Source organism: Cyanistes caeruleus, chromosome 2 (genome assembly GCF_971803275.1).
Source record: "Cyanistes caeruleus chromosome 2, bCyaCae1.hap1.1, whole genome shotgun sequence".
In the NCBI taxonomy this organism is placed as follows: Eukaryota; Metazoa; Chordata; class Aves; order Passeriformes; family Paridae; genus Cyanistes; species Cyanistes caeruleus.
This window is the reverse complement of record NC_141702.1, coordinates 111,563,522-111,589,278: the sequence shown is the minus strand read 5'-3', so window position 1 is coordinate 111,589,278 and position 25,757 is coordinate 111,563,522. Positions and strand designations below refer to the sequence as shown.

The window sequence follows — 25,757 nt, the reverse complement described above, 5'->3', positions numbered from 1 at the left end:
GTTGGGAGCACTATAGGGATGGAATAGGAAGTTGTTGCGATGGGAGAGGAGCTTTTCTTGACTCACTGTGGTCTATTTTAATGCACACATTAATCTCTTAAGGTGTTGGGATGGGGTTTTTCCAAAAAATAAAAAAAACTAGGCAGAGAGAAGCTGATACTGGGCTCTCTGTGGGTGTCTTGTGGAGACAGTCAGAAGCTGCTTGAAAGTTTGATGGCTCTTCTAGGCAGATTTGTACTGTGGAAGTGCACGTTGTTACTCTTCAGAGACCCTTAGGTGACGGCTGTCTGTGTCTGTGTTCATGTGAAGGTTGAGAACGAGACGAACCAGCTGCAGGACGGCTCCCTGATCGACCTGTGCGGGGCGACGCTGCTGTGGCGCACGGCAGAGGGGCTCTCGCGCACGCCGACCGTCAAGCACCTGGAGGCTCTGAGGCAGGAGATCAACGCAGCCAGGCCCCAGTGCCCCGTGGGCTTCAACACCCTGGCCTTCCCCAGCATGAAGAGAAAAGATGTCGTAGATGAAAAGCAGCCGTGGGTGTACCTGAACTGCGGCCACGTGCACGGCTACCACAACTGGGGGAACAAAGAGGAGAGGGACGGCAAGGACCGCGAGTGCCCCATGTGCCGCTCCGTCGGCCCCTACGTGCCTCTGTGGCTCGGGTGTGAAGCGGGATTTTATGTGGATGCCGGACCTCCAACTCATGCATTCAGCCCGTGTGGACACGTGTGCTCAGAAAAGACAACTGCATATTGGTCCCAAATTCCTCTTCCTCATGGTACTCACACTTTTCACGCAGCCTGTCCCTTCTGTGCGCATCAGCTGGCTGGTGAGCAGGGTTACATCAGGCTCATTTTCCAAGGGCCTCTCGACTAACACAGGTGTTCCCAAGGACTGCAGTAAACTGATAAGCTAAGCGATTCTCATTTTTAAACCAACTGTTTTTCGTATTCTCTGGGCTTTGCTGGTTTGCATTAAGATGAAGAATTTTTTGGTTTTTTTTGTTACAACAGCTAAATCCCTCTTTATTGAGAAAAGTCTGGAAATAGAAGAAATGGGGGGAGAAGGGGGAGACATCCTGCTTTTTTTAGTTAATAACTACTTCTGAAGAGGTGAAGAAAGTGTTGTAGAGTGAACTTCAATGCCTTCGGTTTAATGGTTTTTGAATCACATGCCCACAGTGTTTGAAAGGTGTTTCATTCTTTTTGTATATGGAGGGTAAATAGTTCAAAGAACATTAGTTTACAGCTTGGATGCAAACATTGTAAAATATAACATGTATATTAACTCTTTTCTATTTATCTTTATTACTGAAAATATTTAGAATGTTTAGAGAGTAGCATGGTCATAGTGTGTTACATCCAGCAATTGGATGTGTAGAGTAGTTCTGGATGGAGAAGAACGTGGGATGAAAACGGTAGAAAAATCTTTTAATCTAAAATACTGAGTTCTTAGAATAGTTAAAATGCTTTTTAAACAAAGCTAATGCAAATTACGATGGCATAAAGTTGTGCTTTAACCGTGTTGAAAGGTAGCTAAGAAGGACTTCTTAAAATGTCTTTTTGGTAGGACTGTACTTAAGATCTGGTTATGAGGAGAATATTTACCAGACTCTTCGAATATGCAACTTAGTCTAGATTAAGGATTTTTTTCTCCCTTCACGCTAACACTTCTCTTTATTTAGCATTAGTGACATTTGTGAGGGTTTTTCCAGTGTTAAACATGAACAGACCAGAGAGATGAGGCTTGTTCTGTTCCTTGCTGTTTCGGGGTGGGGGAGGGACCAGGGGAGAGGTGGATGCCCGTGTGTGGGGAGCAGTTTGTGACTTGGCCACAGTCCCAGCGTGAGAGGGCTGTGTCAGCTGGATGCTGACAGGTGGGGGGGGGTGCTCAGGCCTGGCCTTTGCCCCTCTGCCAGGTGCAGATGCTCATCTGGGCCACATGTGGAACAGAGGTGGAGCCTGGTAGCCAGGGGATGTGTAGCCGTGTCCCTGCATCCTGGGGCAGCTGGGCACAGCTGGCAGTCTGTTGGGAGAGCTGGGGCTGGGCTGGGCTCACACCCTCAGCGTCAGATGCTGCCGTGGGCTCTGGTTTCTGGTCTCTCTGTGCTCTCCCCTTCCTCCTCCTCCTCCTTCCCCGCTGTATCTACCAGAAAAGACCAGTGCACTACATGCAGCTCTGCTGCCAGCCCACTGTGCTTCATGGCAACCTGACGATTTTAGGATTGATTTGAACTTTTTTGGCCAGCTTTGTACTTTTTTTTTTTTTTAAAAAAAAAATGTACTGTATAATTGACAGTAACAAATTTCTGTACTTTATAGCAAAGCTTTCATTTTTCTTTTGAAGCTGTTCTAAAATTTTCTTTGTTTAAAGAGACCTGTGTTGCTTAGATGTCATGAATTACTTACTTTGACTGTCAATTCTTTCTCCATTTTTAAAAAGAAATGATATATATTGTTTGGTTCACTCAGGAAATGCATGTGTCAGGAAACCTGTACTATAAGTTGAGTTAGCTGTCATGGACAAGTAACTGCTGTTACTCCCTTTCCATAGAAATATAACTGATTTTTGACATTTTCCAGATTATATGCATTAAGTAATGAAACTTATGCAGCAAGAAATCCCTGTATTGTAGTTGTTCTAATCATCTTATTCAAACTATAGTATACTGTAGTTTTAATTTTTATTTGCAAATTAATTTATTTAAACTACGTGAGTAAACACTTTTCAAAAACAGAAATTCTGGGACTCTGGCTTTGTTTCCAAGAGATGGGAAAGGTGGCTGGGGGTGGCCCTTCAGTTGTCACCTCAGGTGTCTCTGTTCTGCTCATGTGGATTAAGAGCACAGAGAAGCAGCAGCTGTGAAGACTTCGGATGTTTTCCCTGGTCATGGCTTTGAATGGCTCCTTTCAGATGTGTCCTCTCAATGTGTTTTATATTTAACTCTGTGTTAAAGGTGAGTTTGTTGTTTAAAAGACACAGTTAAATGAGTAAGTTACAAATACTGATGTGTAAGCAAAAACTGAACTAAATGTGTGGGCTCTTTGAAAATGACAAAAACTCTTGATTCTATCTTCCACAAAGTCTAATTGACACTTCTCTGGTCCTGATCTTGTTGACTATAGGAACATGACTAAAGGACACGATGACAGCTACAAAGCAGTATGAGTAACACAGAGCTGAACTGTGAGCACAGATGGAGCACAGGATGGTAGGAGGAATATGGGAAGTGGTGTTGGAGGCCCAGCTGGAGGCTGGTGTGGAGCCAGGGGTGCAGTTGGGTACATTTGGAGCTACAGAGGGGAAGAAGAGACGGTCATGCCCAACATTCAGCCCTTGTTAAGGCTCATCCCCATTTAAGATGATATATTATGCTTACACTGTAGTTCTCTACCCCACTCCTTACCCCCCCAAAAAAGACATCCCAGACAAAGGTGTCTGAGCAGAACTGGCTGTATCTCTGGGGAGTGTTAGGCTAAGGTCACTCTTCAGTCTGCCCCGCATTCTGCTGTTTTGTACTTTTCTTCACCCAAGTTGAACTTGGTTAATCCTCTTTTTAGAAGGGCAGAACATGGGCACTCAAACACTTGAGAGAGGGAAATCCTACTGTCAAAGGCAACATAGCAATGGTTGAGTAGTTTGAGGAGCAAGTTGCATCACCAACAACAGCACCTCTGACTCTGGTACCCTGTTTGAGTTTCCCCAGGCTTCTGTTCTTTGATAAACAATTGCAATAGTCCTCTGTAAATGGTAAAGTGTATTTCAGATTAAAAGTACTCAAACAGATGACTGAAGCAGTCTGAACTTTAAGGCAAATCCTTCTGAACAAATTTTGGTGCTGCAAGAGGTGGCACCTTGCTGGCTTCAAGACAATCACAGCTCCACTTGTGACAGCCTAAAGCAGCCCCTTGCAGCTGCAAAGACCCAGCCCCAGGTGAACTCTGTGGCTTTCACCTGCTTTTAAGGGTTTGCTGGGCTGGCAAGAAGCATTGGTGGTGCAAGCAGCAGATGGGACAGGACTATTCCCTGGGAGACCACTGCAGGTATAAGGAACTAATAAGGGAATGAATGGGAAAATGACATTTAGTGTAGGTACTTTAAGTTCAGTGAAGCCCTGCAGAAGTGCCTCTGGAAATGAGCAGCCAGTCTTCTGGTTTGTGTGTGGCAGCCCTGTTCTGTGCAGTGCAATGTGTAAAGCAGGTGATTTAATGAACTAATTTGCCTTTCAGCTGTAGGAAATTGCATGGATTTAACACTGCTGGAAGGCAGCAGCTGGCTAATAAAGCCCTTTTGTTTTTATGGTTTTTTCCCCAGAGCAGAAGCAGGGCAGCACAGGGTGCTGGCAGGAGGGCAGGAGCATGGACAGGAAGGTTGCTGTGACTTTCCTTGGGGATAACAGTGCTCTGGTTCCGTTGCTGACTCAGCCACTGGGTTGGAGCAGGCCCACAAGTGCCTGGTGTGGCCCTGAGCAGTGTGGTGCAGGCTGGGGATGAGGTCTTCCCATCCCAGCTGTGCTGGGCTTGCTGCACCTGCAGGAATGAGCCTGGCCTTCTGGAAGGTTTAACATGAAGTCACCTCAGGAGACTCCTGTGTTGGAAGGTGCTCTGCAAATCCCATAACGATCCTTCCATGGCAAGCTTGATCTCCTTCTGAAGCGACACTTTCCAGGCTCAATTCTAAAAATACATTTCCAGTTTGCAATATAAATCTACCCCGATGACTACAGCTACTTGCATGCTGTCTTTCAGCCCAGATTAGGCCTGGTTGCTGTTGAATTAGACCAGATTTTGTGGTCCTTGTCTTGGCTCATCCCTTTCTGTAAAAACACTGGCAGAGCTCGTCTATTTTTAATTGTAGCACTCAGCTTTAACATAAGGGCTGTGATCATCCTAGAAATGCAGTTTCTAAGGCTCTTCTGTGACTGTAGCAGATCTCTTGTACCCGCACTGTTGTGCATACTGTAAAGAAGATCTGGGAAAGCACCTCTGCAGGAGCTATGATGGTTCCTGTGACTTGGATCAGGGACTCTTGGCAAGTGCAGGGGCAGCAGCAATTCTGTCCCTTCCCAGGTGCTGCTTCCAGGGCAGCAGCAGGAGCTCAGGTGCCTGTTTTCTCCCAGAGAACAGCTCTCTACATCACTTTGCTGTTGGAAGGCAGTATCCCATGGTAACGTGGATGGTGCCACAAGCTGAGCTGGGGAAACACTGATGGGTGCTACTGCAGCAGGAGCAGCCAGCTCCTTCAGTTCTGCTGTTTCTCTGGCCTAAAAGCAAAAGGGGGCAAATTTAAAGAGCAGGAAAAATGGGCTTTTATCCCCTCAAGCCTAAGGTGCTGCCTCTGTGAGAGCAGCCATGCCAAACCCAGCCTCGGGGAACCGCAGCAGGACCAGTGGCCTCGGACATGCCTGAGGCTGGGATCAGGTGCAGCATTAGGGAATGGCATTAGCTGTAAACACCAGTGCCTGAATCTTTCTGTTCCTGCCTTGGGCTCCCCTGAGCTGCTGCTGCCCATCCTCCCTGTGCCTTCCAGCCCTGGCAATGCAGCCCATTCTGCAGTCACAGTGAGCAGGTGCTGGCAGAAGCAGGTCCTGTTTGCCTTGCCCAGCACAAGCCCTTGTGGGATCAGGTAAGGCTTCGCCTGGGGCTGCAGTCCTTGAGGCTAAGCTCCAGGGAAGATGAGTAACCAGAGGCAAAGTGCCAGCTCTGGCAGTCAGGAGCTCCCTGCCCACTCCCTGCCACTCTTGGGTTTGCTGCTGTTGTGCCCAGCTCTCAGTCCTTGTCCTACAGCCCCTCTTGCGGGGCTGGCAGGAGGGGATGGGAACCAGCACCAGCATCACTCTGCTGGGTGTGGTGTTTGCCTGGCTCTGCTGGTTGAGGATGTGTTTGAGGCAGCAGCAAAGCATCATCAAATCCTGTGTTCTGCCAGCCCTGCTGAGAGCCCATTGCTCCAGTGTAGGGATATTTCATTGGAGTAAGAATGACCTCAGGATCAACTCAAAGAAGGACTTTCCTGTTGTAAATGCAACTTCTCTGCAATTTGGCAATGCCTGCAATATTGTAATGTTTTTATTTTGAATACTTCTGCTGATTTAGTGTCGCTAAACAGCTCTGAGGCAGGAGTAAATTATTAATCTGTTCTGACTTCCTTCCTTTACCTCATCTACATCTGTAGTACCAATTCTGTGCTGAGATCGCTACTGGAGATCTGCTGCCTTCCAGAAAAACAATGAGCTTGGAGTTCTTTGGACTTAGAACTCATGCCAGAATAGTCTATTTTTCCTTTTTGTAGTGGAAAGGACTGCTGAAAAGGTTTCCCCTCTTCCAGCCCTGGTATGGCACATGCCAGACTCCTGAGGATTCTCTGTGAACACTGCACGGAGTGTGAGCGGCACAGAGAGAGAGAGGAGGGAGGACATGGTAGCTCCCATTGCCAGTCAGATTTGAGTGTGGTTAAATACAGTTAAACCAGTGGGAAAAGCTTTTTTATCTGTGTTTTCTTTGCTACACACTCCCAAGATTCTGTCTGCTTATTTATACAATTGTCTTGAACATGATACTTGTTTCTGCTTCAACAACACCCCCCAAAGAAAAAAAAAATTAAATTCAGTTCTTTGCGCAAATGTTTTATATGAAAGTTTCTCAATCGTCTTTGCTGTGGTTATGCCTTTAAGTGATGCTATTAAAATATGTGACTTTTAATGCATTGACCCATGTTGGCTGGACCCAGGCTCTGCAGAATGTATTTTGAGGTTTTTTTTGGTCACCTAGTTTGCAGCCTAGGTAGTGTTCCCCTTCAGTCTGTCCTGGAAAATGCTGTAAAAGAAGCTGGTCAGGGGTGAGGGAAGAACAGTGGCTTTCCTGGGCTCTTGGGAAACAGCTCATGAAAGCTGAGTCTTCTGTAAAGCCTGTCTCTGGGCTGAAGGGATCCACTTCTTTCCCTGGATCATGCTCAGATTCCAAGCACCTCCCACTTCTCAGCTCTCTGTAAAATAACTTTTTAATATAACCATCTTACTATTGGGATCTACCACTGTCATTCCCTTTGGTTGGCTACAGTTTAGCAGCTGGATGAACACGAAGCCTTCAGTGCTTCCATATCTACATTTCTCCAAAACAATATTTTTAGCTGATCCCAGAAGATTTGAAACAAAACAAATGCATGCAGTGATATTCTAAACTTGCCTGGATGCAAAGCTAAAAACTGCAGCTTGCTGTCATGTGCTTGATGAAAGGAATTGAGTCAACTCATCCTTTCCAAAAATCCCATGCTTTTTTTTTTTTTTTTTTTTTTGTGCTGTTGTGTGGGAGGAGGAGGGAATTAGTTATTCAGTGGAATGAGGACAATTAAAAGCAAATGCAGCTTCCAGCGATGCCATCATCTGTTCAGTTTGCCCTGAGCAACACAGAGGCAGCCTGGCTTTTTAATTGGCCCTTTTCCCTTCTGTCCTGTGCTTCCCATTGGCACAGGGGCTGGCAGTTTCCATAGGACTGTGATGCAGGTGTACCCATTCTAGTTTTGCCAGGACAGTCCCCTGAGCTGTGACCTCAAAGGGGCTGAAAGGCTCTAAAGTGCTGTGGATTGAGAGGTCACAGTCTCTCCTGCCCAGCTGGCCTTTCCCTGGAGTGCTGCTCTGTAATGGGGAATGTCCATGGGTCCCACCCCAGGATGAAGCTGTGCTGTCACCTGTGACCACTGCTGGAGGATAAATGTTGCCTGAGATGGGTCACAGGGATATGGCCTTCCCACAGTTCTGTGGCCCCCTGGACACAGCTGGGCACAGGCTCTGCACAGCAAAGCTGTTGAAGCAGCTTGCTTTGCTTTTGAAGGGGAGCTAAAGCAAGCAGCAGGTCTTTAAATGCCACATAACCACCCAGGCCTTGGATGTTTAATGCTTTTTCACTTTTTCATGATAAAAGTGGATCCAGAGCAGCTTTCCTGAGGAGCCAGGATCAGCAGTGCCAACGATGTCGGCTCCACCATGGCTCCAGGGGCTTTCAGTGTTACTCAGCGTTTTTTGCCAGCGTCACTCGTTATCGCTTGGAAATCTCACTCCACCTGTTCTGGAGCAGGAGCAGCAGAAGGTGTGTTGAAGCACCTTTGGGCAATGATGAATCACGCTCATGACAAAGTCCTTGGCAGCTCCTGGCCGCTGCCTGCCAGGGAAAGCCGTCACCGGAGCAGGCTAAGTGCCTCTGCGGAATGGGGGTTTGCCTGGAGCCCGTGCCAGCCCTAAAGCAAAAAAACCCAAACAACAACCCATCCCCTCTGGCCCTACACCAATATTGCTAAATAAACATTATTTAAACAGTGTAATGTTTTCCATATCATAGAGGCCTAGGAGTAGTGTTCTTCACAACAACATAAATATATTTATAGCCCGTGTGTGTCTGCATTTTGTTACACTTTTAACTTCATAGGCTAATGGTTAATAAAGCCAGGCTCTATTTATGCTTCTGCAGCAAAAAATATGTTGAATAGTATCATGCAAGAGGCTTAGGCTCTGCTGGCCCCAAACAATCTTTCAGACTGTAATTTAGTGGCTCATTCACAGAATAGAAGGATAAAAGTGGTATGTCTGAGGTTGGCTTCCCCAGGGTATAGCAAAAGAAGAGGAAAGCAGCTATGGGAGTGCCCAGGATGGGGCATATTTAACCCACCTTTGCTCTTGGTACTCAAAAAAATCAGTGTGTCTGGAGTTCCTGTACTATTTAAAAAAAAACCCAACCAAACAACAAATAAAAGCTCACAGGTTGCATCAAAGAAGTTTTTTGCAAGTTTGAGATGCAAGTTTCTTTGCACCAGCTGATTTAAAAATATGTTGTTCATTATGTAAACACAGATGCATGCAAGGTCCTCTCCTTCATTCATCTGCCCTGTGGCAGGGTCAGTTCTACCCAAATAACTTCTTCCAAGTGTTTAACATGCTTAGTCTTTGAAAATCTGCAATAATGGACACTCCACCACATCTCCAGGCAGCCTGGTCCATGGTTCAGTTACAGAACTCATAAACTCAAATCTAGTATAAAATTGTAGAACTCATAAAGTTGTGTCTACTAAAGTAAACTGAGGAGCAAGTTTGGACCAAATATCTACCTGCTGTTTGGGGTTTGCTTTCTTAAGGAAAAGGAAGCAACTCAAAGCAGAAGCTTTTGTATTCCAGGCACTTCTGCAGAGTTCGGAAATAAAGCAAAAAAGCAACTTTCTGTAAAATGTCTCAATGGGCACCTTCCCCTGTGTGACACTGAATGAACTTGTCCAACAAATAGACCTGGTACAAAAAAAAAAAATGGGAGGAAAGGTGCCTACAAAGCCCTAAACCTCTGATATTCATTTTATTAAAATTTAACGAGGAGCTATTAATAATGAATGCAGCCAGGAAAATGGGAGAACAGCAGTGGAATGGCCTCGAGATTCCTCGTTAGCCAGATTTCTCTACAGAGCTGGGAAAGAGGAGGGCAGCTTTCAAAGGATGAGAGGGCTCCTGTGAGGAACAGCTGGAAGCAGCAGTCTGCAGCAGGGTCTGTGGGCTATGTACATTGGTGGGAGAGTATTTTAAGTGTTTTTTTTCATTAAAAGCTGAACTGGGGGTGAGTTGGATGCATGTCCTGTAAGGAAAAGATGCTCCTGGATTCCAATGCCTTGAGTATAGCATGGGGAATTGGGGTCATTTCCTCACTGATGGTGATTTCCTGTGTGAAGTTAACTCTGTCTCCCTGTGTCTCCTATCCCACACGGTATTATCTACCCAGAAATCCAGTCTCCTAGCTCTTCAGCCAGACTTTGGGAGCTGATGTTCCCCTGGCAGTGGCTGATGAGACACACAGAGCTGGGGACGTGATGGATGTTACACCTTGAGCATAAACAATTCCACTGCCTGTTCACCTCACAGCAATCCTGTCTGGACTGTTTCCTTTGGTGGCTGCCTTACCCAGCGTGATTCAAGGGGAGATGCAGCACATCCGTGACTTCCCTTTCCCAGTTGCCAGGCCAGCTGCCTTATCAAAGAGAGGAATGGAGCTGATTAGACACGGCCTGTTAGGTTTTTTTAAGCCCCTAGCAGTTGCTTTAAGGCTTATGTGGGTCTTTAAGATTAATTAATGCTGTACTTGGACATCCTCCTAAATATTGCTAATAGGTTCTCTGGTCCTGTGGGATCTCTTCTGTTCCCTGGAGTTTATTGTGTCATTCATTTGACACCAGTTTGATTTGTTTCTTGAAGGTTCCAGAGTAAAATTTACTTGGCCTTGCTGAGTCTGGATTCCTCTCATCTCTCTTAGCTGTTGTTTAAGCTCTTCCTCATCTGGCCTGTATTTCCTGTCTCTGGTTCTTACTAGGAAGCGTGTTAATAAGCATCTGGATGCCATTAACATGTTTTGTGAGAACAGAAGCAGGATAAAAAGTAGAAATTGAAAGCAGAACCTCTGTAGAAGTAAATCTATGTTCTTCAGTGTTTCCATCAGGAGCAGCCTCCCATAAGAAGATATCTTTGCATCTTTCTCATGCTTGTGAAACAGACCCCTAGGCCTGACTAATCCCAGTCATGTAGGTATAAAAACACAGTTTGTACAAGGGACCTGCTATGTGGCAATGAGAAATGCTTCCAAAGACCCAGAAGGTGTTAGAAAGAGCTTGGCTATGGTCATCTCAAAAACCCCTGTCCCAGTAAGCATTCCTCTTCTGGAACAAAAAGGGGCAGGACAGAAGAGTGCTGATCACATTTCTCCTGACTTTTCAGGGCTGGGTGAATCCACAGAGCATATCTGAGTCTCTTTTGAAAAGTCACCAGCAGATGAAGTAATTTGAGGCCTCACCCACACCACAGTTTATTCAGCCAGCTGCGTAGGTCTCTTAACAGAGGTGCTTTTCAATACAGCATGTCAAGCACTGAGAAATGTCACTTTGATTTTGACATACTCCCCACCAAGTATGATGTGTTTTCTGTTGTGTGTTGTTGTCAAGGTGAAGAAATTAATTAGCATGGATTTTTAATTGCTTCAGTGTTGAACTCTGATATAAGCTGGAAGGGAAACATCATCCTAGATGAATAAAGATGTGGTGCAAGAGCTGATCACCCTCTGGTGAGAAGCCAAGCTCTCCAAATTCAAGATGCAAGGAGGAGATTTCAATGTTGTTTCTGTCTCTAGATGCATTGAATCAGTTGCTGGGCTCGTACAGAGGCTTCTGCTGGATCCTAGCAGACGCCAGGGGACAAGAAAAGACACGATTGTCTGAAATCCAGGTACTCCTCATTTCTGGAAGTCTGGGGAAAGGCTGCCCTCTGCTGTAATGCAAAGCGGTTGGTGGAAATACATTTGACTTAAATCCCAGCAGTCCCGTTGAAGCTGAGATGAGCTCAGGGTAGGAGCAAAGTAAAACAAGTGAAGACAAACTGTGCACTTAAAGACCTGGTGATGCTTTTCACACAGATCCCTCTCCTAATAATGGCTGTTACCTACCATGCCCTTAGAGGAAAACAATTTCCCCTATGCTCCCCCCCTGCTTTAATCCCTGGGATTTTCAGTCAAGGTCAAAGAGAGGACTGAGGCACCATTCAGAAAGCTGCTGGCTGGGCCAGCCTGCAGTGAGGGTACTGCTTCCTCAGTTTAATCTAGGCACCCACGTCATTCCACAGCCTCTCAGCTGCAGAGCTCTAAAATGCAGAAAGGCGTGTGGTTTTCCTCTCAGCAGTGTGTGTGATACACTAGCTGCAAGTGAACTTGGCTGTACCCTCTACCTACAGGTCTTGCAACCTAGAGCAGAACGAAGTCTAAAAACATCTACAGTTCAGGGCCTTTATCTCTGATCTTTAAAATAAAACCTGTAGTGAACTCTGTGGTATCTAGGATCAAATTCTTCGCTTTAAAAGTCACTAAGATGCCAGCCCTGCTCCCTTGGTACCAACTTGGTTCACTTTTTCTGCACTTTTTTCTTTTTTTTTCCCAACCATCACTTGCTTTGAAACTGCTTGTTTTGACTGACATGTAACCTCAGAAACAGGAGCTTTCCGCTTGCCTGAGGTGCTGCTTGGACCAGACTGTTTCCCATTACACTTTCCTGAAAGCATCCCACTAGAATCCCTCCTTTTGTAATGTTGGAGTGGCTATGGCCGGACTCAAAGGGAGCAGTGCACATAACAAAGCTAGCCTGGAAAGCTGACATAAAGAAAGCCAGAGCCCCTGATGACTCAGGTATTAATGTACTCCATCAGAATTAAGTGTTGTCTGATCAAATGGGCTCACTCCAGATACAGAAGAAAGAGCTTTTAATTTTACACAGCCTCTTCACTGGAGACTGAGAGAACCAAGAACTGTGTGAAATGCAGCCACATCTGCAGCATGTCTAAGGTGCTGAGGAATGACTTGGAGCCAGGAGGACCTCTGCTACCCTTGCAGACATGGAAGAATGCATGCCAGGGCATTCAGGAGCAACAGGAGAGACTTGGCATCCCAGTTTTATGGGCTGTCCTTATGTTCTGACAGTGTCTTGGTGGAATCTATTAACAAACTGTCCTAGAAAGAGCCATGTGAGGTGGTGGCCCTTGAGTTGGGCCAGTCATGTCTTCTCTACAAAGGTCTGATTGTCATCTGTTTGAATTTTGAGAGACAGTAACATTGCCCTATAAAACTGCCATCCCATTCTGTGTGTTCCTAAGCTCCTGTCTTGAAAGGTTTCTCGTGGCACTGAGCACCATGCTCCACTTAAACAAGGCCTGGAAATATGTTCCCTGCTACTGGCATGAAATATTCAGTTTTAATATCCCTTCACGTCACTTGAGATAAGAAGAGCAGAAACTCTCCATCTGTCTTCTCTGCACTGTTCATTATTTTACATATTTCTTTTATATCCCTTGCTTCCTCCAAGGAGAGCTTTTCCTCGAAGTTTGGTTGTTCCTATCATTGTTTAATGCTGCTCTTTTAGAGACAAGATTACCCACTACACTCAGTGTTCCTGGGGGACCTGCCCCTCTAATTACATTTAATCACTCTTTTCCCTCACATTCCCTATGGATTGCAGTACTTTCTTCATTTTTTTACAAGCTGAGCAAAGGTTTTCTATGGAAAACTGAAAGCAAGTGGTACCAGGATCCTGTAAGCAAGGACCTTCTGAAACACTATGACATCTCAAGAAAGGAGGCCAGGTGTTCCTAGAGATGACCCAGCTTTTACAATAGTTGGCTGCTAGTTCTGCCACTGAACAGTAATAAGCATTTCCTTATTTTTTTAATGTCTCTTGCATCTGAGAAAACATTGAGCTACTTTTTTCCTTTTACTGTTTGTTTTCTACAGGACAAAACTCACTGTTTCCCATTTCTTTTCCAGGAAGACTCCACCGAAGACTCCTGAGCTGGCTTGAGTGTAGGAAAAAACCCTGTCATATTTCTGTTGTTTTGTAAGAATGCCAGTTTAACTCATACAGATGAAAAAGCAGCAGTATAAAGATTTTCCTGGCTAAAGCTACTTGGGGTTGGAGTTTTTCCCTGGGAGAGTCTTTGTGGGACTATGTCCTGTGTGCCCAGGGTATGCGTGTTTGTTGGGCTGAGTCACGCTGCCCTGCAGAGCTGACGTGGCCCTTGGCAATCAGAAGGAAGCACAGATATCTGAAATGCTCCCATAAAAGCAGACTTTGTGGACATAAGCTGTACGTGAGGAGGTAGACTGACAACAGCTCAAGTGAACTATGGTTGGCTGACTCAGAATTTCCTCACCTCACCAGCTCTGCTGGTGAAGCGATGGCTGTAAACACCACAGTTCACAAGCCCAGCCACGCCACGTGCCTTCAGGAGCTTTGCTATGCTTTAAACCAGCCTTTCTTCTCAAAGTTTCCACAATTCACCCACTGAGTCTCCTACAATTTGGAGGAGAGGAGGTTTCTCAGGCTGGACTGGTGTTGTCACTGCCACCACAGGGTTTAGCAGAAAGGTGACAGTCAGAAAAGCAAGCAGCAGGAGGCAATCCCATGGCTGTCATCCTTTCCTTCTGATCCACAAAGATCAGAAGATCAGCTCTAGTTTATTTTTCCCAAGGGGAACAGAGGTCTTTGCTGTTAATACAAAATGAAGCAGAACAGTAACAACATTTAGCTCAGAGATAATGCCAATGAAGCATAAGGTAGAAAATCAAACAGTTTGTTAGTTTCCCTGCATGAGCAGGTAACAAGACACTTTTAATTGCAACTGGAAAACATTAAAGGTCATGGGAGGGTGCTTAAATGTCAATTTGAGGGTATGGCTTTCCCCTGCATCTCTGACACAATGAATCACTGGCTTTGAAAGTACCTCTCTGGTGCAAGAGAAGCACAGACCTAAGCTTTTCAGCTAGATCAGGGCTCCTTGGACAAGTGTCAGCTGAGGGGTAAGCCAGCTCTATGTAAAGGTCACTTCATGCTAAGCAACTGATGCAAAATTTCTTCTTAAGGCTGTTCTGACAATTCACTGAGATGAACCCGGCAGGACAGCTCCCTGACTCAGTGAAGATGCTGCAAGAACGTTGTGAACCTCAGCAGCTGAGCACTGAGGTCAGTCCTGCACAGCCGGACTTGGCTCTGGCTCTGGCTCAGTTTGCTGACCAGGACTGGACACATTTCAACAGTGAGTGGATCAACCCATGATTCATATAAGGGAGGCATGGAAAATTGTATCCATTCTGCAAGACTCACCTTCTGCCTCAGGCTGACCCATAGGGCTAGAGAGGGAAAAATTGGTTTACCACTAAGTCTGTAGGAAGGGCTTTCCCCTCAAAACCAGCATCTGTAGTTAATAATCACGTACAGCTGCTTCTCTTCTGGGGATTCCCTTTACTTTTGCCTTCCACTCTCTTTCCACACCCTCCTATCTGTCTCTTTGCTAGTGGAAAGTGGTTATGTAGATACTCTCAGGTCCAATTCCAGAAGGTCAGACTACTGAAAGCAAACTGTGAAGTCCATTTGGGCAAATCCAAACTTTCCAACTCACTTGTGAGTAGCTGCAGGAGCCACGGAGACACCCCCAGCCAGCTGGCAGCAATGCTGAGGCAGGAATGCCATCCTCGACCCACACAGCCGAGGACTTTTGTCTCAGTCAACAGCAAGTAACATAGAGCAGAACTCCTGGGGAGGACAGGGCTAACACCACCTCCCTCCTACAGCTTCTCCTATTTCCCTACCTTTATCCACATGACTTAATTCTGCAAACTCAGTCGTTCTGCAGTCTGGATCAATACACAGCAATCAGTTTTACGCTATGTTTGTGATCTCCTTGCTCACTTTATTGCTGCTGTGTAATGTTTTAGGGATTAGGAGACAGACAGACTCCATCTAATGAGATCCCCAAGGGGAAAAAAAACCCAGAAAAACCCCAAGCCACCATGTTTTGCCCATGTGGAGTGTCTGAGCACAGCGGAGGCTGTAAGGCACAAAGAGATTTCTGCCAGGTAGGGGAAAATATGCTATGAAAATATTGTGAATGACATTTGCAGGTTGCTGGAGGGAAATCCCCACTGGCTTCCTAACAAGCATTTAATACTCAACATAGTTGTGGTTTTTGACTGCTTTTGCTGTTCTAGCTTACAATGAAGTATGTTTGAGCTGTGCTAATATTAACGCCAGAAAGCCAAGGATGGAATTCTGAAGCATAAGAAGGTGCATCCTTATTTTCTAAAGCATGTCTACGAAAGGTATAATGGATGGCCACTGACACTGAAGTCCACAGTTGTGAAGTAACAGTAATATTAAACTAGTCTTTCTTTCTGGCAGTGTCACATTTTCTGCTCTTTAAACTGGCCAGGTCAGACACGTCTCTCGAGGAAGTCACCAAGGAGTCCCTGATGCTGGTGATACCTCATTTGGGATTTACTGTCTGAGTTTGCAAAACAAGCTGTACCGAACAAACCTCTGCCAGCCTTGACCACCAAGGAGCAGAACAACACCTTCAGCCCAGTCTGGGGCCAGCACCAGACACAAACACGAGTCAGTGAGCTGCAAGCCGAGGCGTGAACCCATGTAACCCATGGATTTCCACACCCCTGCGTTCACGCAGCCCATAGCCACATGCTTGTTAAATACAGCCAGAATCTGCTGTTAATCAACCAGAGTTTCCCCGTGTTTTGATGACTGGCACAGGACTACGGCCGAGAATTAAAGCGTGTTTAAGGCACGATCAGGCAGGAGGCTGCTACTACTTCAGTAGGACCTAACTATGCCTCTATTTCAGCAGCTTCTGTGGCCTGGCGGAGAATTACAGCCTAAAATATAAATCCGAGTCAAACCGGCTGCGCAGCACCCGCGGGCGGGGGGGTTTCGGTGACGAGGGCTCCCACACGCCGGCCGTGGGCACTGCGGGCCCCCGCGGGCCCAGCCCCGGGACCGCACCGCGGGCGGGCGGCGGCAGCGCGGCCCCTTCCGCCGGCCTCGGCCGCGGCTCCTCCCCCGGGCGGTGGCAGAGGCGGGGCCTGGTTCCTCCCGCCGCCGCCCGGGCCCTTCCTGCGCCGCCCTGCGCGGGGGCACCGACGTGTCGCGGCGGAGGAGCCGCGCTAGGCCGCGCATCCCGCCCGGCGCCGCAGGTACAGCGCGGGGGGCCCGGCCCCGCCGCCTCCCGCCCCCGCCCGCCGCCGGGGCTGCCCCGGGGAGCGGCCGCCAAAGTTTAATTTCCCCGGGCGCCCTTTGTGTGGGCGGCCCGGGCGGCCTGGGCCGGGCGGCGGAGCGGAGGGACGCGAGGGGAGGTGGACGGGGGGGGCCTGCCCGCGGCCTGGTTTCCCTCCTCCCCTGCAGATCCCCGGTCTGAATTTCCATGGTAACCCCGCGGTGGGCAGCGGGCGGTGCCCGCCGGGGGCGCGGGGAGGTTGCGGAGGTGTCGGCGTGAGGCCGGGCCTCCCTCATGCGGTCACTGTCCCGCAGGACCCCGGCAGCATTCCCGACGATGCCACGGGGAGAGATATGACGACGGCCTCCGGGAGATACTCCTGGCGTGTTCTCCGTAAGGTATGGGCGGCTCGGGAGCTAACGTTTAGAGCAAGTATTTAGTGGTTTTCTCTGCCGCATGGCAGCCAGGATGGACTGGGATGTGGAGTGCTAAATGGTTTGTTGGTTCCATAAGCCATGTAGGAATGCGATGGGTTCCTGGGTTTGTAGATGATCCTAAAATTGTGTGATGGGCAGATTAATTTCTTGCATTTCTTTTTTCAAATACAGTATGTGGGGTTGAGAGAAGTACACATGTGGGATTTTAAAATACCAACCTTCTGTAATCCCATCAGAAACTTTTACCATCTGACTGCCCAGTTTGGGCCTGAGTATGTTGCTGAGTCCCTTTTTCTTCTCTGTTTTTCTTATATTCTCTAAATATTTAGGATTTCTGCTGCAGGACATAGAGTTATCACAATCCAGTATAAATAAGTATAAAACGTCTATTTTAACGTCTGTCAAAGTAATTACTGGGCTACAGATTTGCATGTATTGGTTTCTTTTAGTTACTAGCATAGGCGGTATATTGACTTTACTGTCTTACCTGTACTGATGAAATCCTGAATGAGAAGTCCTGTGGATTTGAGCAGCTGTTGCTGTGCAACCCGGTGAGAAATTGCTCTCTTACTGAAAAACCCAACCGCAGTATGTTAATTGTTGTAGTGACTGCAGTAATTGCTGTTGTGACCTGAGAGTCAGTGTGACTCTTTGGAAAACTGTAGTGCAGACAAAAGGTCTTGAGATCCTTTGGGTATTAGGTTGGTGTAGGAGAACAGTGCGTAAAATGGACTGACAGGACATCCACCGCTGTTCATGCAAAAGTTGCTGGGCAGCCTCCCCAGTGAGGCCAGAAGGTTGCACAAGAGGCATCTCTACCTCTCCCATTGCATTTGCCAGTAACAGGATCTGTCCCAAGTGTCCCTCTGTCTTAAGCACCATCTTTCTCTGTAGTGGGAGTCTGGCATGTGTGCAGGAATCTTGCCTTGTTGGCAAGCACAAACTTCATGGGAGGAGAAGGAGATGCACATTTCCAATGTTGAAGGAAGATATTGTTTGCCTGGAAAATGTCAGGAATTGCTAGAAACGAGTGGAGAAAGCAGACTGCAGGCTTCTCTTTGGCAGTTTGAGCAGGAAGAGGTTGGGAAATGGAATCATGATCATGTAGGTATTGTTTCTTCTTTTGGGGCAGCAACTCTGTGAAGAGGCCACTTCTGCTTTCCTTCTACAGAGTTTGGGGAAAATGAGGAGCTGTTATTCTGAAGAAGAGAGAAGGCCCATGAGCATCATATCATCCTTCCTGTTGAGAGGCTCACAGTTTTATTTTGGTTTCCTTTCTCCTTTTTTTTTCTATACACTTTGTTTATTCCTTGTCTTGTTTTATGAATGGAGCAGAAAGAGTGAGCAGGAGTGTGGATATTGGACATAGATATTTCTGGGGTTTCATATGAGTAAGTCCAAGACATATTTACCAGCAAATCTAGGATTTGTCTTCCTATTTTTAGCTTTCTGCACCCACCTCACCTAGGTGCTAGATTTAAAAAAAGACACCTGAATATTCTCTGCAGAAGATAAAGAATTGTTAATGTGTTTCCCTTGTACTCAAAATTGACAGGTCCATGTACTGATCAGATGTTCCAAAGAAGTACTCACACCTAGTAGCTTAAATATCTTTCTCTATCAATCTGGTTCTTAAATTTAAAAAAAAAGGGTTCATTTTGGATGTGTGTGGGTGTGTGTTAGGGCTAGAATATTAGAATTGGAGTAGCATATCTGACACTTTGCAACATGTTAGAGAGTTTCCATCATTTTTATAGAGTCGCTGTAAGCAGCAGTATAAGACCTTCCTTTTGGTTTTTGGCATTCTAGGTGTAGCATGACCATTCTGGGTTTTATGCCATGGAATTATTCATTCTTTTTGTCAACAGAAGCTGTTTGAGGGATGAAAAGGAAGTGATGTGAATAGAGGTGATCAGTTTTGTTTATCTTCTGTTGGGCAGGTATTAATTTTAATACAAGGACTATCAACAGACATGGGTGGCACACTGTTGCTCACCAAGTTAAAGTTCAGGTGGTCTTGGTTGCAGAGTACCTGGCCTGTAGAGAGACAGTGGACTGGCATCCTCTGTCAGGACTTGATGTGAAGTGCCCTGGGCCTGCTTTTTGATAGTCTCTGGTTGCAGCTTTATGCATGATGTCCAACAGTGAAATATTTTTATTTGGCTTCCTCATAGCCACTTGCAGTTCAGGACTTGGGCAATGCTTCAGAAAGACACAATTGCCATGAAAATTCATATTTTTAGGAGGTTATTTTCTAAAGAATAAGTGGAGCCTAGCCCTGCTGATGATGGCAAGTGGAGGGGCTGTACAGGGAGTCGTGCTGTTGACGCAAATTGCCGTGAGCATCTGTCAGACTCCTTTTGTCACCCTCAGTGTTGTGATTTTTGCTGGGGCTGGTGCAGTTCTTCTGCCTTTTCTCCACATGTCACTGCTCTGCAGTCTGCCTTTGACAGACTCATAGCAGGAATGCCTGCTGGGGCTCCTTGGTCTTTGTTCAGCTGTGTGGACCTCTCTGGAGCTCTGTAAGATGCTCATATTTCACTGTTTTCCAAGGGGTAATGCACGCTCTAATGCTGATGCCTGGAAAAAAGAGTACAAAGAGACTTCACTCTCATCTTGTGTGTGATGGTGTGGGAAACTAACCACAAGGCCTTTTCTGATATATATTTTTACTGCTTTGATGATTGTTTCTGAATGATTCTGACACCTCTGGTGCAGAAGAACTGGGTTCATAATGATCTAAATAGCTGTAGGTCATTATTCTGTTTCTCCAGCACAGAATCTGCCTTTTGATTTCAAATTAGTGTTCAGCACTGGGAGGTTGGGTTTCCAGATGAGAGGAAGTACATTTGCTGCAGTGGGGGCATCACAAGTGTTTAGTATAATTGTTTATTTGGTACCTGAATGAAAGTGAAATACTACTTTCCAGATAGTTTGTCTAAAAGGAGATAAATTGCTTTCCAGTATTTGACAAAATGTTTACACTTGTGGATTATTTTAAGTAATAACACATTATTCAGTGATAGGACATTTTGGAGTAATTCTTTTCAGAGGATCTTATTCTTCTGTTTAAAGAAATGAAGCTTAGCTACAGCTTTTTTCTTATTTCTTTTTTTTTTTTTTTTTTTTTAATCTGCTGTTCATGTGGCTACAGCTGGGAAGGGCAAAAGAAACCAGTACAAAATGTAATAATATGAAAGTCAGATGTTGTTTTATCCTGGCCATGTAGGCTACCCATGGTGCTTTGCAGTTGGGATGCAGCTGTTCTGTTCTTTCTTTGGAGTCACTACCACTTTTTCTTGCCTGTTTCACTGTTTGAGGAGAGTGTTTTGAGATGGCCTTGTGAAAGAGACAATTTAAGGGGAGGGTGGTGGCATTACTCTTTGGGCTATTCAAGTGCTCTTGCTTTTCCACAGTCCCCATTTTGCAGTTTGCTGGGAAAGTAGCACAGTCTGAGGAGTTACAGAATCTGCTGGGGCATAACAGCATGTGTGGCTAAGCAGGGCTGATGGGAAATGCAGGTAACTCATACATTGCTTCCTTGTTGGGTTGATTTCATCCCAGCAAGGCTCACCTGGGTGGTTATCAGTCATGCTAACTTTGCAGAGAAGGTTCACCCTCAGTGTGAGAGTACAAGATTTGGGATACTATTAGGGTGTGCAGAATGCACTCAAATATGTGCTTGTTTGTGAATACAAATGTGTTTATTAGGCTCTCAGAAAGGCCAGGCTCATATGGTCTCTTCTCTAAGTTGTGTGAAGAGGTTTCATGTTGGAGTGTGCTCCAAATGTAGGTGGCTTGCCATGGGGACAAATCACAGCTCTCCTTGTCATTCCCCTGACAGTCATCATCTTTGTCCTCTGAAACCCCAGGGTGGAAGCAGGTGTTCGGAAAGGGCTTGGGTTAGCAGAACAGCTCCTGCAGCTTTAACCTCAGTCTCTGAAACTGCTCGAGTGTTTCTGCTCCAAGCTAACCTTGGCTCCCCTGCTGCAGCAGAGATGCCTGTCTCGGGGCACCAGGATCAAGCATGGAAATTTCAGCCTGAGGAATTAGCTGGTTAAAAAAAAAGTGAAAGCTTGTGCAGTCTGGCTCACATTGCCTTACAAGGGTGCAGTGGTGTACTTTACTCGTACCATGGTCGCCCTGTTACAGGGTGAAATCCTGCTGATTTAGCAAAAAGACCTGTGTAATAATACATAGGGAGAGTTCAACTTTTGAGGACTGAGTAAATATATAAGGCCAATAACAACATGCCATTTATTAGCTGTTGAGGTCCTGGAAGGAGTCCCCCTTGTGCATTTTTATCTTAGTTATGTTTCAGGTATGCTTTTCTTTAATAAGTGTCTTTGGTATTTATCATATCTTCTAGAAATGATGCAATATCATGCTTTAGCTTGACTTGTGGGTGGCTTCTGATAGTTTTCTATTCCAAAGCATGTTGGGTATCCAGAAGAGTGCTTGAAATATTTTCATTTCATGTTGTTGCCAAAGCCATGACAAGCAGCAGGGACTTTAGCATGCCATTTGTGTTCACAGAGAAACTTCTCCTGCTTTACCTTTGGGATGCAGAGCATACCCCTTGAAAAGTGCCTGCTGGTGTCCAAGTGTGGCTCCTTGTGGACAATGGGGAATACTTGAAGGAAAGCTTGCTCAGTGTTGCATGTTCACTTGGAACCCTGGGGGCTCTTTCCCCTGAGCACTGAGTGTCTTGTCTTAGGTGTCACTATTTTTGAAGCTAAAATAAAATTCAGAGAGCAGATTCTATGGATGATACTGAAAAAGCAAAGCATGTGAATAATTACACTCAGAATATGGGAAGGCAGTTTCTGAAGAACTTTTTGTACAAGTCCTGACACTTAGAAAAATAAACATGTTCTCCGGAGTTACAACCACCCTGTGCAATTACTTCTGAGTAATACACTTGGTTGTTGTGCTCTCTTCCAACAGCTGAAACCTGGGGTGTGAAACTCAAGAGTCACAGCGTAGTCATCTCAGAAATAACCTCATGTGATTAATGCATTGCTAGCTCACAGATCTGCTGTTTCGCTGACTCTGCAGTATCCAAATGTGTGGCTCTTACTCTTGTCACCACAGTATTCTGTTCCATGCTGTGTTGTACAGCTGTGTCATATTGTCACTTGCTGAGCACGTTGCTGAACAAGAATGTTTTTAAAGAGGAGGCTGTAAGTTGAAATGCAACTCTGTATGCTCAAACTATAGGAATACTGTGAATTCAGATCATCAAAGCTATTTTCATTGTTGCCATGGCTGATTTGGTTTAACTTCAGCAGTATAAAGTCATTACAGTGACAGTGTAATTTAATATAATCTTTTTAAATGAGGAAATTAATACAGTGTGTACAAAATAGATGTAATATATTGAAGGCATGTTGCAAATAGAGCCATAATCCTGGGTTCCAGCTTCCATAACTACTCTTACGTCTAACCTCAAAACATTTTTTTTAATTGCATTAGTTTAATACACATTTCTAGACAAAATGTGAGTAAATTATGGTAATTACTGGAGAGAACACAGTTGATCTAACCCATTTTAATTGTATATAATTTAAACACTGATGTGAAGAAGTTACACAGTTGCATATTCTTACTACAGCCATATGTTGTTTTAAGTAAGAGACTCAGGGGACTCACCATTTCATAATTCACTCTGCACAGTTAATGCAGTTAACTGCATTCACCTGCCTGTCATTCTGCACAGTTAGTGCAGTTAACTGCATTTACCTGCCTTTCACTTTCATGGGAAATTGAATGAGTTAAAATACTCTGCAGAAATTTTGTTCTGCATTAACACTTAGTTTCATTTTTTTGGTATGTTTAAATCAGGAAATTTGTATATCATTGTGTATCATTTAAAAATGTTAATTTGGGGACTAGTTATAGATTCATTTGTCTATAAAATGTTTAGTAATGGAGCACAAGGAGCTGCTGTTCTGTTGGTGAATAAATTAAATTAAATTTTTTAGTTTTGGGTAAGGTTAGTGCACAGAGATGAGTGTAGGGCAGGATTTTTGCCTTTATATGGGCTTGGCACATATTCCTTTGTAACATGGATTTAATTCAGGTACTGTTGTCCAGTTTTCTCTGTCTTTCTGAAGTTATACTTTTTTTGGGCAATTTAAGGACTGCATTTTGAGGAATGCCTGGTTTTGGGCAGTGCAGAGAATAGTTTTTTCCTGTGCAGTTGTGGTTGTTCATTGGGGTTAATTGTCCACAAGGTCCTGACTTATGAGGGTACTAGAATAGCTGCTAGCATGAATAATTTAGTACAGCATCAGATTGCATGCCAGTTAAGAAGGCCTCTGCCTATGAAGCCTTATATCTTGTTGAAATCCACTCAACAGTATGAAGGTTACTGCTTGCACTGGCATTTTATTGTACTCCTTTCATTTTATTTTGAGATTTGTCAGTGAATATTTCATGGTGATAAGTAATGAAAATATGCAAGAGTAGGTAGAGCTTGTTTGTGAAATGCTGAGGTGTTGAGCTACTCTCAAGTCTTAAATTTTCTTTTAAATTTTTGATTAGCATCACACAGATATCATTTTCTCCACTCAGATTTATGTAGTTGAGACAATTCATATCCTAGACAATTCTTTTAGATGGTACTTCATTGCTGGAACAGAGAAAGGCTTAATGAAAGGCTTGCAAAAGTTACAGGATTTCACTGCTTTCTACAAATTGCCCTAGTTGCTCATACATCTGACTAGAGCAGACTGTGACTCATATTACAGAGGCTTTTTCAGGAGAAAAACTGCAAATACAGCACTTTGAAGCACTTCCAAGCGCAAAAAACTTTACTGTATGCCTTGAGGAGCAAGGAGACTTGGTCATGGCAATGTAGCACTGGATGTGTTTTTTAAGAATGCTAAAATAATAACTGTTTTGTCATCATATACTAGATTTTTCACAAAACCACCCTAAAACATTCGCAAAGAACTTAATGAAGAAGTTATTTTGGAAATGTCAAGGGAATACATAAGAATATGAAAATGCAATAAAAGTATTGATAAAAGGATTTTGTGGGGTTTTTGGGGGAGAGAGATTAGTGATTTATGGTATTTAAGGAAGATCTATCAGATATCTGGGAAAGTTTTTTGTCTGACTGTTCCCATTCTCTATCTGCTAGTAAGTTTTTCTTATTATGGGCCTCTTCATTGGGATGCTCTGTTATAGTTGAACATCTCTTTTAGAATTGTTTTGTAGGCCACTTTCAACCTTGATTAGAAAGTAGAACCTTTTCTTTTTCTTTTCCAAATGAGATTTTTAATATGTGTGATGCTGCTGGAAGCTGACACGGTGAGATACAGCATCCCTTGGTGCCCGCTTTAGCCCTTGAAGATAAAATTGGTCTTTAATCTTCTTGTGCTCCTTCACAGGGTAGTGAGCAATTTGAGTGCCCATTATGGGTTATTAGTTAAGTGCTAAGATCTTGCTAGATGTGTTTAATTTCTCCTTAAAGGGGAGGATCCAGATGGGTCGCTTTGAACAGGCACTCCTTGAGCTGTACAGCTTTAATAAACTGTCAAACCTCTAATAGTTGTACTGCTGTCTGATATTTTGATGGAGATGCAGTTTTCTTTACAGGTGGAAAGAACTCATTAAGATCAGCCCTGGTGTAAAATTTTTAAGGCTATTTATTTTCAAATTGGGATCTTAAAATTGAAAATTAGTAGGACTTTGCTTACTCTGGAGCTTTTTGATCTATGATTTAATTGTCTTCCCTGTGCAAATACATTATGCTGGAATAAACTGCACTTTACTAGCCAGCCATAGAAGTTGAATTGTCAGTTTTCCTGATTCAAATACAGGATTTCCTGATATTTGAGAGGAAATTCTATCGTGAATGTATGCACTATGGCTGCAATAGTTATGGCAACAAAGGAAGAAGTGCCTGAAAGACTTGCTTTTTTTCCCTAATGTAACATCTTATTAGTGCTGTGCACAAGGACGGGCTGTCCTCCAAACCCACAGGTGTGTGAGGAACAGACTATGAAGTTACATTCTGCCATTTATTTTTATACTTAAAATAAACTTTCTCCTGTTGTTGAAATGTGTCAGTTGAAATATTGCAGTTAAAGACAATACTGGAGTGTCACTGTTTTGATACAGCAAGTCCCCTGAGCTTTATTAAAGCCTTGTTATCTCTTGTTTCCTATTTAGCTTTTATCAAGTGGTGATTTTATGCAATGGCATCAAGCCACAGTTCTTCACCAGTGCCTCAGTCAAACAGCAGTGATGCTTTCTTTAAAAAAGAAGTGGACGCCACGAAACGCTTTCACCCTGTGCAGTCCCTGCCGGATGTGTGTCCCAAGGAACCCACAGGTAATGCTGGTGTGCAGGAAGAGGGAGAAAGCAGCTCAGTTTGCTGAACCATTGCCAGCTATCCAGGCAATATTTCTTGTATACTGGGTGTAGTGTACTAAGGCATAGTCTTATTTCCAAGCATGCTGTGATTCTTTTTTATACCACCCAGTGTCCCTCTGGAGCAATAGGAGAGACTATTTGCAGCTTGTTTTAAGATGCCCCCATTATAGGTGGGACTTTGCTTGCATGATTCCACATTACAGCTGTGAGCCATATTCCATGTAAGAAGAGGGTGCAGTCTGACAGAGCTGGACAGTCCTGTGTGCCTGGAGCCTGGCTGCATTCCTTCTGGGAGATATCCCAGCCCATCTGCAGGAGGAAGCAAGTGACCTGTCTGTAGTACTAAGTCTCTGGTGCTGTTGTTAAACCAGATTTTAGGT

At 44.8% G+C, this 25,757-nt stretch overlaps 2 protein-coding genes and 1 long non-coding RNA gene across 28 annotated transcripts in view; 2 read left to right on the top strand and 1 right to left on the bottom strand.

The window, feature by feature from the left end:
• PELI1 (pellino E3 ubiquitin protein ligase 1) overlaps positions 1-2,740 on the top strand; it is a 43,207-nt gene extending 40,467 nt beyond the window's left edge. For all 20 annotated transcript variants that reach the window (XM_086879185.1, XM_086879178.1, XM_086879186.1 and 17 more), the window contains one exon: positions 310-2,740. In XM_086879185.1, the coding sequence (XP_086735311.1) occupies positions 310-876 (567 nt within the window). In that variant the 3' untranslated portion in view covers positions 877-2,740. The remainder of the gene's footprint in view (positions 1-309) is intronic.
• Positions 2,667-22,713, bottom strand: LOC147655130 (uncharacterized). Its single transcript, XR_015283829.1, has 3 exons — positions 22,645-22,713; positions 17,480-19,572; positions 2,667-5,263 (listed from the first exon to the last, which is right to left on the bottom strand). It is a non-coding gene; the product is annotated as an uncharacterized LOC147655130 (long non-coding RNA).
• The window catches only part of VPS54 (VPS54 subunit of GARP complex), a 47,142-nt gene continuing 37,732 nt past the window's right edge, over positions 16,348-25,757 (top strand). For 2 of the 7 annotated variants that reach the window (XM_086879168.1, XM_086879170.1), the window contains exons 1-2: positions 22,719-22,821; positions 25,174-25,335. In XM_086879168.1, coding sequence (XP_086735294.1) covers positions 25,200-25,335 — 136 coding nt within the window. In that variant the 5' untranslated portion in view covers positions 22,719-22,821; positions 25,174-25,199. Of the gene's footprint in view, positions 16,536-16,579; positions 16,766-16,869; positions 16,954-22,700; positions 22,822-25,173; positions 25,336-25,757 lie in introns of those variants that run through there. The other 5 variants (XM_086879164.1, XM_086879169.1, XM_086879167.1 and 2 more) reach the window with 5 other exon arrangements.